At 45.6% G+C, this 12,292-nt stretch overlaps 1 protein-coding gene across 2 annotated transcripts in view; it reads left to right on the forward strand.

Annotated features, from left to right (window-relative positions):
• The window catches only part of Mtus2 (microtubule associated tumor suppressor candidate 2), a 367,362-nt gene that overhangs the window by 349,867 nt on the left and 5,203 nt on the right, over positions 1-12,292 (forward strand). For both annotated transcript variants that reach the window (XM_013027287.1, XM_013027288.1), the window contains exons 9-12: positions 1,702-1,807; positions 7,192-7,265; positions 10,413-10,511; positions 11,271-11,390. In XM_013027287.1, coding sequence (XP_012882741.1) covers positions 1,702-1,807; positions 7,192-7,265; positions 10,413-10,511; positions 11,271-11,390 — 399 coding nt within the window. The remainder of the gene's footprint in view (positions 1-1,701; positions 1,808-7,191; positions 7,266-10,412; positions 10,512-11,270; positions 11,391-12,292) is intronic.

Raw genomic sequence — 12,292 nt, forward strand, 5'->3', positions numbered from 1 at the left:
GGTATTCCCCTACCCCCATCCAGCCTGTACTAGTGAGGGACCAGCCAGCTGGGGAGAGGGCTGATCCTGCATCTTGATTCTAACAGAACAAGAAAGATGCTTCCCCAGCACAACCTTGCCAGTAGTCTGAGAGCTCTTTTATCTCTGAGTTTGTGATCTACAATGCAGAAAATCATCTTGTGTTTCTCTGGGGTCTTGTTGTCTAAAGCCATACAAAATGCCTTCAGATGTTTGGGTCTTGTGTGCTGCACAGTTAACAGAAAAGAAAGGTAGCTCCTCTTCCTTAAAAAAATACTAATAAGATTATTTCTTTGTTGCATTGTATGTCCCTCTCCCACGGTATAACCCCTGCTTTCACTGTATTTGATGTTGTTATAATTTGTGGAGGGGAAGGGAAAAAACAAATCATTTAAATAGGGATACAGGTGGACCCATTGCAACAATGAGACGTACAAGTCGTATGTCGAAAAACGAACTTTACAACTTTGGTGAGGGGAGGGGGGGCGGGGGGGGCGGGAGGAGGATGGGATGGGAAGGGGAAACAAAGGAGGAGGCTACAATGCTTGATAAGAAATGTACTCATTATCTTGCCCGTGTAATTGTAACCCCTCTGTACAGTATTTTCACAATAATAAAAAAAGAAGAAAAAAATACAACCATTCCATTAAAGCTTCACATAAAAGGCTCTGGACTGGTACCTCCTGCCTGGTAATTCTAGCTACTCAGGGGGCTGAGATCTGAAGATAGCAGTTCAGAGCCAGCCAGGCTAGTGAAGTCCATACGTTTCTTATCTCTAGTTAACAAGCAAAAAGCCAGAAGTAAAGATGTGGCTCAAGTGGTAGGGTACTAGCCTTCAGCAAAAAGGCTAAGAGACAGCGCCAGGCTATCTGATCAGCAGTTCTGGCACCAGAATTAAAAAGAAGAAAAGGATCCGGACAGTTTGATAGTGTTGTGATGAGCCTTGCTGCTGATTGAATTCATAGCATTGAAACACAGATAAAATATTATTTAATCAAGTACATCAGCCAGACACCTGTGGCTCACACCTACAATCCTAGCTATTCAGGGAGGCCAAGATATGAAGATCAAAGTTTGAAGTCAGCCTAGGCAGGAAAGTCTGTGAGACTGTTAGCTCCAATTAACTAGCAAAAAGCTGGAAGAGGAGCTGCTGTGGCTCAAGTGGTAGAATGCTAGACTTAAGCAAAAAAGCTCAGGGACAACACTCAGTCCCTAAGTTCAAAAAGAATATCCAGTGAAAGAATATCAAGTAAGCAGGAGTGAATCATTGCCTCCCCAAATCCATTTTCATAATGAGATCTAGCTTTTCTAGCAGTGAGGTGAATGCTGCTGTTGTAGCTCTGAGTACAGGTGTGAGCCACATCCTGCAAGTCCTTCTTCCCTTCTCCATCAGAATCTTGTTAACCATGACACAAAGGAAAGGAGGGGAACAGTTCAGAAGCCAGGCCAGGGCTTTAGAGTGATACCATCTAATTGCAAAGCTCCACATTATGGCAGTGACTTGAGGGACAGCCGCAAGTCCAGGCTGTTCCTTGGCAACAGTCAGCAGGTGTCTATCTCTCTGCCGATGACTTTGTCCTGATCCTCAGGGCTATGAAGTGGATCTGTGCTTTGCTAGCGGTGAGGATGTCGCAGACCACAGCTCCTGATCTCCAGATAACCTGTATGCTGCCTCTCCTGCAGGTGGAGGACATTACCACCAGTCATGAGACTGCTCTCCTGGAGATGGAGAACAACCACACGGTCGCCATAGCCATCCTGCAAGATGACCACGACCACAAAGTCCAAGGTGCAGAGGCAGGCTGGGCTGTGCATGAAGGAACTGCCTACATATCACGGAGCCCTCTCCTCTCCTCCCTTCTCTCCTCTGTGCCTCTCATCTCTTCTCTCCTTTTCTCCTCCTTTTCTCATCTTCTTCCTCTTCTCCTCTCTGCTTCTCTTTCTCTATTCTTCTCTGCCTCTCATTCTCTCTTCTCCTCTTTCCCTCTCTCTTCTCCTCCTTTCCCTCCTCTCTTACTCTCCTCATCTCCTTTCCTCTTCTCTTCCTTGCCTCCTTCCCCCTGCCAGGTACAGCCTTTGTATTTGGTTCCTGTGAAAGAATCAATAGAAATCAAGGCTCCAGGTAGGGCTAGATAGTGCTCAGTGGTGTAATACCTGCCTAACATGCTCAAAGAACCACGTAAGAAAAGAACCAGGTAACTCTTTATCTCTCCCAAAGCACTTATTCTCAGTTTTGCCTGAATTTGAGGATCACCTAGGGAGCTATAACAAAAAGCAAATACCTTTCCTGTCATGGTCCTCACCAGGATTCTGATAGGATTTCACATACTTTTCCCAGCTCTGTGCACGGGGCTGAGGTGAAGCAAACTTGAGGATCCCTCTTCTCAACCTTACATGGACTTCTTATGCTTTGTCTTGGGGAGCATCTCAGAGCCTGCATTCCTTATCCACATTCACCATGGATAGGTCATTTTGTAATAGAATTTTCTTTGTGTTATGGTTTGGATGTGATTTGTTCTCCTCGAGTTCATGGGAGTGGAGATTTGGTCCCCAATGTGGCAAAGAGGAAACAGGATGAATTAAGAGGTGGAGCCTAATGAGAGGTCTTTAGGTCATTGGGGGTATGCCCTTAGAAGGGACTATGGGAACCTAGTCTCTCTGGATTACTATAAGTTTGGGGTTGTTCTCTCTCTCTTGCATGCATTCTGTGTTAGTTTTGCATGGTTCTCTACCTGAGATAATCAACTTATAAAGAGAAAAGGGTTGTTGTGGCTCAGTTTGGGAATTTCCAATCCATGGTCCATTGGCCTCATGGCCTTGGGCCTGTGGTGAAGGAGCTCATCATAATTGGACTACTTGGTGGGGCAAAACCACTCACTATGTGGCAAAATAGAGCAAGGAGAGGGCCACGTCTTCTAGCCCCCTTTGAGCACATGCCACCAATAAACTAAGGCCCTCCCATTAGGTCCCACCTCTCAAAGGCTCTACCACGTCCCAATAGCACCACCCTGGGACCAAGCCTTTGGAGAATATTCTAGATCCAAACTGTAGCATATGCCTTTCTAGGGCTTTGAACCTCCAGAACTTCTGAACTACCTGGAGCCTTTCACCTTCCAGAACTGGTGCTATAAGTTAAACAAATCTCTTTTCTTTATAAAGTCAGCCTCCCTCGAATTTAAATATAATTACAGAAACCAGTCTAATGTGTTTTATTCGAGTTATAACAATAATGATGCCAGGGGCCAGTGGCTGACTTCTGTAATCCTAGCTACTTAAGAGGCTGAGCTCTGAGGAATCTTTGTTAGAAGACGCTGAGGCAGGAAGGTCCATGAGACTCTTACTTCCAATTAACTACAAAAACCTGGAAGTGATCTATGGTTCAAATGATACAGCATAAGCCTTGAGCACAAAAGATCAAGGACATTGCCCAAGCCCAGAGTTCAAGCCCCAGGACTAGGAAAAAGCAAACAAACATGTTATTAGGTCCTACTGGGATTTTCCTAAAATTTTACATGCATTTGCATTAATACTTGCAAATCATTCTTAAAATTTCCCCTTTTCTTTCCCAGATGTTAAGTATATATGTTAAAAAAAACAATGAAATCTGAACAATTTAACAGCTAAAAATCTGAGCATAAACTTTAGAAAATATTTTTAAATATCTTTTGTAAACAACAAAGTTCACTGCTTAGTCACCCACCTCATATTATCCGCTCCTTCATGCACCAATTTTCTGCTCCAGGAAGTATTAAAAAACAAAAAGTCTGGGATGGGAAGGTGGCTCAGTGGTAGAGTGCTTGCCTTGCATGCATGAGGCCCTGTGTTCAATTCCTCAGCACCACATAAGCAAAAAGAAAAAAGCCAGAAGTGGCGCTGTGGCTCAGGTGGTAGAGCGCTAGCCTTGAGCTGAATAGCTGAGGGACAGTGCTCAGGCCCAGAGTTCAGGCCCCACAACCGGACCCAAAAAACAAAAAAACAAAAAACAAAAAAGTCCAGCCAGGTACCAGTGGCTCAGGCCTGTAATCCTACCTATTCAAGATAGCCCCAGCAGAAAAATCTGTGAAACTCTTACCTCCAATCAGCCACCAAAAAGCCAGAAATGGAGCTGTGGCTCAAGTGACAGTGTTCTAGCCTTGAACAAAAAAGCTAAGAAGAGAGCCTAGGCCCTGAGTTCAAGCCCCATTACTAGCATCAAAAAAGGTATATCGTGAGTATATAGTTATTGCATAGTAAGCAGTGGTTTCTATCCACTTGGGGTACCAATGACTGCTGACATGCCATCTCTGCAGTGGTCTCTAGAAAGGGACCACAATGCAAATGATGTGACACACCTGTTACCACAATTTCTTTCCATTATTTCCTCAATACACCTATAGATCTTTTTTCTGAAAAATAAAGTCTTACTTATACATTATTTCCAAGGCCTTTGAGTCATGCATCATATCAAGACCGTGTGGGTGTATGTAACAGCAGCTTAAAATCTTATTATTATGATCAGAATAATGTGTTCAGTGGTTTTAAAATCTCATTCTTTAGAAGGGGCAGATGGACAAGAAACCAGTTGGTTTAAAAAGTTTGGGTTTTTTTCTAATGTAAATTTCATCTACAGTCACAACATTGTTTTAGCAGCCATTACCACCATTAGTTAAGAGACTTGTGTCAATGAGAACTACCAAGTTTTTCCTAATTGTACTCATGCCTAAATGTTGTTGGTCCATGGGAGGCCCCTGCTCCAAGTGTGTGATTCGAACTAGTTAATGAGACTCCTTCTAGTTAGAACATGAGAACACATTGACTGTGTAGCTTCAGACGGATAACAAAACCCTTATATCTGGAGGAACATAGAACTCATTTGTTTAATAACTCTCTGGTTCACTTGTAAACTATTGCTATTGTTGCAAACCCTCTAAGAAGAACCATTTCAACTAGCCCTTCCTTCTGTCTGAGTCTTGACACTGGGTCTTTGCTTAAGAAATCCTAAGGATCTCCTCTTCCTCTTCCTCTCCTCCTCCTCTCCTCCTTCTCTCCCTCCTCCTCCTCCAATTTTTCTTCTTTGTGCAGGTAACTGGGGCTTAAACTCAGGGTCTTGTACTCTGACAGCTTTGTCCACTCAAAGCTGGCTCTCTACCACTTGAGCTCTACTTCTGGCTTTTTTGCTACTTAATTAGAGAGAATTCAGCCTAGTGAACTGATTCTCAGATTTCAGCCTCCTGAGAAGCTAGGATTACAGTCATGAGCCCCTAGCATCCAGCTTTCTCCCCTTCCTTCCCTCCTCCTCTTTCTTCTTTTTATATTCTATTAGCATATATTTGTGTACATAGGATTTCATTGTAACGTTTCCATACATGAATATAATGTACCCAGACCAATCTCACACCCTCCATCCATCTTTTTCCTTTCCCTTTCTTAAAACAATTCTAACAGGTTTCCCTATTCTACTTTCATACATATATACAAAATACTTAAACATATGCACCCTCCTTTACCTTCTCCATTCCTCAACCCTCTCACTGATACTCACCCCCCAACAGAACCGATTGGAAATTCCTGTCATGATTTTATTAGCATGTATTAGTTGTACAAAGGGGGCTCACCATGGTATTACATGGATATATGTATACATATATATATATAGTTTAGTAATATTAACCCCATCTGTTGCTCTCTTTCCTTGACCCTCCATATGTTTCTATTATTTAATAGCTTCCAGTGAGTTTCCTTATACAACTTCATGCCTAGACTCAATGAGTTTTTTTTTGTTATTCACCCTCCAAATTCTCTTACTCTCTCCCTAGCTCCTATGTATTTCTTACCAAAGCACCAAGGAGTCCAGCACTGAGCTCCTCCACCCCATGCATTCTCCAGCAGCCTGACAATCATAGCAGTGGCTACAGGCCCACAATCTTTAGGCAGCATCTTCCTCAGGCCCAGATAGCCACTTTACATTGGGAAGGAAAAGTTGTGGGTAGAAGAAAATGGGCATTTGCTGTGGATTACTCAGTTGTTACCATTAGGAACAGTGTGAGGATATCAGAGGGTACTGTGAGAAGAGAATCTGCCTTTCAGCATAGCAGCATAGTACTTCAAAGCAGTGTGTATGCATGTCCATCATATAGAAGGATACAGCAGTGCAGGCAGCAAGACACACAAGTGTGTGTGTATGTGTGTGTGTGTGTGTTCCCCATGATCAATCAAGATGCAGATATGTGCCCATGGTAGAGCCACATGCAGAAGTGTACATGTGAGTATTCATAATATAGCAGGATGCAAAAGCATGCGTATGTGCCTGTGGTATAGCAGGACGCAGAAGTGTGCATGCATATGTACATTCATGCATGCGCGTGATCTTTGCTTCCCTTCCTCTTTGTTCTTTACTTCTCCTTCTGAAACTAATGGTGGAGACTCTTTAGCCTTGAATCTATCATATTAAGAAGATATGTATTGACTAAAGCCATCACTACTGGTCTGCCAAAAGAGTCCAATTTTCAAAAGAAAGTCCAATTTTCAATGATGAAGAATGGTTAATATAGAGATACATGGTATCTATGTATGAAGACATTGAGGAAACTCTAAAAGCTATGGAACATAGAGTTGGAGGGACATGGAAAGAGAAAGCAATAAAGGAGCTAATCTGACTAAATTATAATATATAGCTGTGTGAATCACATACTGAAACCTCTTTCTACAAGTGATGTACAGCATATTAAAAATGAAACACAAGAAAGTAAAACAGGTTATACATGTATGAGAACAGAACAATGAAGCTGTTGAAACTTTTGAGAAGGAGGGAGGGAGGATGAGGAAGAAAAGTGGAGGGCTGTGTTTATCAAAGTACATCATATACAGGGCTGGGAAGGTGGCTCAGTGGTAGAGTGCTTGCCTTGCATGCCTGAGGCTCTGGGTTCGATTCCTCAGCACCACATAAGCAAAAAAGAAAAAAGCCAGAAGTGGCACTGTGGCTCAAGTGGTAGAGCACTAGCCTTGAGCTGAAGAGCTGAGGGACAGCGCCCAGGCCCAGAGTTCAGGCCCCACGACCGGACCCCCCCCAAAAAAAGTGCATCATATACATATGTAGAAATGTCACAATGAAACTACCCCAAATACTTTGTTACTAATAGATACTAACAAAGGTCTTTAAAGAATGCTAACGACAATCTGATATCTTCTCTCCAGAACTGATATCTACCCATGAACTTGAAAAGAAGGAATTAGAAGAAAATTTTGAGAAACTACGACTGTCATTGCAGGTTAGTATTTTCTTCAGTGATATGCAGTAACAGGAACATGATTAGGCCCACGCAGAACCACTTATCTACAGCTGGTGCTGGTGGAATCCCACCTACATTAGGAGGCTGAGATCTAAGATTCAAAGCCAGCCTGGGCAGTAAAGTCGATGGGACTCCAATTAACCAGATAAAAGCAGGAAGTGGGTGTGGGCTCTACCACTGTGAAAAAGTGAAGGGACAGCACCCAGGCCCTGAGTTCAAGCCCTAGTACTAAGCAGAAAGAAAGGAAGAAGGGAGGGAAGGATGACTGGAGGAAGTAAGGAACAAACAAGAGAGAAAGAGAAAAGGAAGAAAGAAGGAAAGGGAAGGAAGGAGAAACAGAAGGAAAGAAAGAGAAAGAAAGAAAAGTGGAGAAAGGAAGGAAGGAAGGAAAGAAGAAGGAAGGAAGGAAGGAAAGAAGGACACAAGATTGATTTTGCACCTCTTCTGAAATATAGAGAATGTACTTCTGGCCTCTAGGGACTGGCTGTCTCCTCAAAGAGCTAAGGCACAGAGTTAAGGCAAAAGAGGCAAGTCACACTTGTACAGAGTGAATGGTACAACTAATGAACTCTCCAGAAGTGGAGGATTGCTGAGCCCTTTCTGAGATCAGCCAGCAGAGAAGTAACAGTGGAGTTGGAAGAAAGGGGAGGCGGTGGGCGAGAGAACACTCCAGGCAGGGAATAGTGCAGGTGAGTTGTGAAAGTCAGAACTAAGCCTATACTCTGGGAATTGTCTAAGGGTCTTCAGTTACCTGCCACCTGAGGAAAAGTTGCTCTCAAATGCTCCAGGGGCTGCCTGGCTGCCTGCTGGTCTCTAGCAAGAGAATGCAGGGGTGCCTAGATCACCTTAGCTCCCTCCTGCCTTCCAGACCCTCTGCCAGGTGCCTCTGTGGAAGATCAGTAGCAGACCCCAAGTCTAGGGAGGAACTGCCTGTAGAAAGCTTTTTGCCATAGAAATTCTGATCTTAGATTGTTGGCAGTGGTGAATGTTTTTGCATGCTTGCTTGCTTGTTTTGTTAATATTTAGATTTGAACCTAATACTTGCTAGATGGTTTACCATTTGATCCACATTTCCGGCCTGCGGCGAACGCCTTCTCGGCCAGCGAGGAAGAACGACCACCACACCAGGAGTCTTCTCAGATCACGCTTTATTGGAGAGCCTTCTTGTTTGTAGGAGAGCTTGAGCGCGAGAGCATGCGCACAAAAACATGGCCGCTTATATAGGGAATAGGAACACTGTCGTCTTCCCATTGGTCGTCTGCCTTTCGCCGTCACCAGGTGCCACGGGATTGGCTGGGGACTCTACGTGGCTCGCGCATGCGCAAAGCCCAGGACCCACCGTCCCGCCAAGCACTGCCTAATATGGAGTTACCTCAAAACTGCAAGGAAGTGGGCGGCACCTTGTAATGGCGTTCGCCCCGGCCCCCCACATGCCCCCTTTCACTTTAGGTTATTTTTCAGTTAAGTTCTTGAGCTTTAATTTCTTCTTACTTAGGCCTCTGCCTAGTCAAGACTACAAATACTAGCTATCACATCTAGCTTGTGTGTTGAGAAGGGAGAGGGGTCTCACTGACGTATTACCCAAGCAATAAGTATCTGTAAGTTGTCTGTAAAGTGTCTGTAAATTGTGGAAGATAATTCCCATGGCTGAAATAGATAGACAGAAAATCAGCCCTCTCCCAGAATGGCTCACTTCCTCCTAGCTTTGTGCATCACAGAGAGACTGCCCTGCTAGGAAAGAAGCCAGGCATGTATAGACAACACCATCCCAGCCACTGAGTGCACAGGTCAAAAGTTTAGGAGTGGCCAATCATCTGGGATTCATGCCTGCAATCCTAGCTACTTGGGAGACTGAGATCTGAAGACTGAGCAGATAAATTGGAGAGATTCTTATCTCCAATTAACTGGGGGGGAAAAAAAGCTATATAAGAGGAGGTGTGGCTCAAGTGGTAGAGCACTTTGAGCAGAAAAAGTTAAGGCACGGTGCTCAGGCCCTGAGTTCAACCCTCATACCAGTGTGTTTGCACAATGTAATTGAAGAGGACGGGGGGGGGGGGGAGAATGGAGGGAAGGAAACAAAGGAAGGAAAAGGAAGGGGAAGAAGGGAAGGAGAGGGAAGGGAAAGATGAAGAGAAGAGAAGGAAGAAGAAGAGAAGAGGGAAAGAGAAGAGAAAGAAGGAAGAAAAAGAGAAGAGGGGAGGGGAAGGGAGGGGAAGAAAGAGGAGAGAACAGAGGAGAGGAGAGGAGGGGAGGGGAGAGGAGAGGAGAGGAGAGGAGAGGAGAGAAGGGGAGGGGAGAGGAGAGGAGAGGAGAGAGTAATTGGAAGGAAGCAAAGCAAAGGCAAAGGGATTCTGCTTGGGGAGATTTGTAAGCTGTGGGCCCTCAGCCACGATGAATGAAGACAACGCCTCAATCACCCCTTGTGTTCATGTGCAGAGTTACAGACTTTGCATTATCCTGCTTCTACTATTTGTTTTGCTGGAATGAGGCCATTTCTCTTGCCAGAAGATTTCCTGGAGGGGAAGGGGGCAATGTAAGCTCTAGTTTCCTGTATTTTAGTATTTCTGAAATAGAATAGTTGGGCGAAGGAGTTTGGGATCCTTCGTGTGAGGGACTCCATGGTGAAGAAATGATGCTCCTTAGGCATCAAGTGTTTAAAGGGACCACCATGCCTCATTCAAGATGACAAGCACTGTGATTTGAGGATGTGAAAGAAGGGGTCTGTGCAGTCCCCTCTGCCCTGGGAACTGAGGAAAGGGCTTGTGTCCCACAGGCATTCCTGCTGCAGAGCCATACACGCATGTTGGGAGTGTGCTTGGAGCTAGGGGGTAGCACTCTAACAGGGAGAAGCTTTAAACTGAGATGATGACTCTGGGTGGTTCAGGTCACGGGGCAGCTCCAATCAGGGCCATGAGACCTAGCCCCGGGGCCAGAAAGGCTGACAGTAGGCCATCAGTGAACTGAAAACAAGAGGGGCCTAACAAAAGAAGGCACTGCCAACCAAGGAGCTAAAATGTCCCCTGTTTATTAGCCAGGCCCTAGGAAAGAACCCCACTGTAAGATGGACAGCACTGTCTCCCCAGCTGCCCAGGTCCCATCTCCGCTGTCTCTTGTCATTGCTTACAGGACCAGGTGGACACACTGACCTTCCAGAGCCAGTGCCTGCGGGACCGTGCCCAGCGCTTTGAGGAGGCTTTGAGGAAAAACACTGAGGAACAGCTAGAGGTAGAGGCTGCTGTCCAGGCCACCCAGCGCCACAGCCAGGGCCTCACTTCTTCTGCAGGCCTCAAGGATGAGGCCTCCATGCTGATCTGCTATGAAGCGACAGCTGGTCATCTGTTGGGTGTTTTAAATAATGTCAGCACCTGTCCTGAGACAGACCCCAGCTGTGGCTCTTTCCATTGACCTGCTGTGTGTGTCAATACACAAAGTTCCAGGGCTCCTAGGGCCAGCCTACCACCCCCCCCCATTTCCCCAACAGTGTGTTAGGCTGGCCTGGAACAGTACTGTCTAAGCAATGAGTGAGTTAGAAAGTTGAAGAGAATTCCCACCCCCTCCTACACCTCCCCCAAAAGAAAGTCTGGAAAATCTCCTTCCATCAAACGTACTATTTCTGCCTAAAAATATGTGATGCCCAGCTAATGCTGAATGATAGACAGGGGGAATTTCTTCTGCTGAAATACACTAAATATATTAATGTGGTTTATCTGAAATAGTGTGACATTTCTAGAATCCGGGTCTTCCAGTGGATGAGGGCTGCTTCTTACTCCTCCCTCCAGCTGGATTTGTAGGGAGCTGTCGGTGGGAAAGTAGTGGTGGGGGGGTTCTTTTAAGGATGCAGAGAGCCTCCCGATCACTTAGGGTCCCTTACTGTACTGCCCCAGCCACTCTCCAGGGAGCTGCTCAGAGCCACACTGAGCTAGATCAGGTGGCACTGAGCTTGGCTGGAAACTTGGCCCACAGTCGCTGCTCTCTCCCTGGTAGATTGCGCTGGCCCCTTATCAGCACTTGGAAGAAGATATGAAGAGTCTGAAGCAGGTGTTAGAGATGAAGAATCAGCAAATACACCAGCAGGAAAAGAGGATTGTTGAGTTGGAAAAGCTGGTAAGTTGGTCAGCTTGCCCGAGAGAGCGACTACCCTGAGATTTCCCCCAAGCATGGCATGGATGGCGGTGTCCAGTGACGAATGCCTTCTTCCCACCCATGGCTCACACATGAGTAGCAAATCCCTAGCTGAGCTGGGCACTGGTGGCTCATGCTGGTAATCCTAGCCACTCAGGAGGCTAAAATCTGAAGATCATGCTTCAAAGCCAGCCCAGGCAGAAAAGTCTGTTAACCAGCACAAAACTAGAAGTAGAGCTGTGGCTCAAGTGGCAAAGCATGTCTTGAGTATAAAAGCTAAGGGACAGTGCCCAGGGCTTTGAGTTCAAGCCTTATTACGTGTGTGTGTGTGTGTGTGTGTGAGACACACACACACACACACACACACACATGAGAATTAAAAGACCCTAGCTAGCTTTGAGGTCCATCTAACAAAACTAGGAGTGCTAATAAGGAATCTCAGAGGTGGCATCTTTTTGTCCAATTCGGGGGACCTTCTGGCCATCTGGCTGACCTCATCTTTGCTTGGCTCCAGTACTCTTGTGGAAGTGCTGTGTCACCCCTCTCCCTGGAGGAAGTGTGGAGAGCTGGCACGAGGAAACATCCATCCTTACTGGATGCCCCACTCTGTGCAAGGCATTTATCTTTTACAACGGTGCACCTGGGGTCTAGTACTACTTTACAGAGGCAAGGTGGAGGCCCAGGGAAAGTGTAGAGACTCAGCTACAGGTAATGAGTAGCCAAACCTAAATGTAGCCCTGGCCCTGTGCTTCAAATTTTCACATGGTAGAAAGGGCAGGATCATTCCAGTAAATGCCCAAAAGTGGGATTGCTGGGTCATAGGGGAGCTCTATGTGGAGTCTTTTGAGGAAACTCCATACTGCTTTCCAAAGTGGTTGAACAAG

This window comes from Dipodomys ordii, unplaced genomic scaffold, assembly GCF_000151885.1.
Source record: "Dipodomys ordii isolate 6190 unplaced genomic scaffold, Dord_2.0 Scaffold102, whole genome shotgun sequence".
Lineage (NCBI taxonomy): Eukaryota > Metazoa > Chordata > Mammalia > Rodentia > Heteromyidae > Dipodomys > Dipodomys ordii.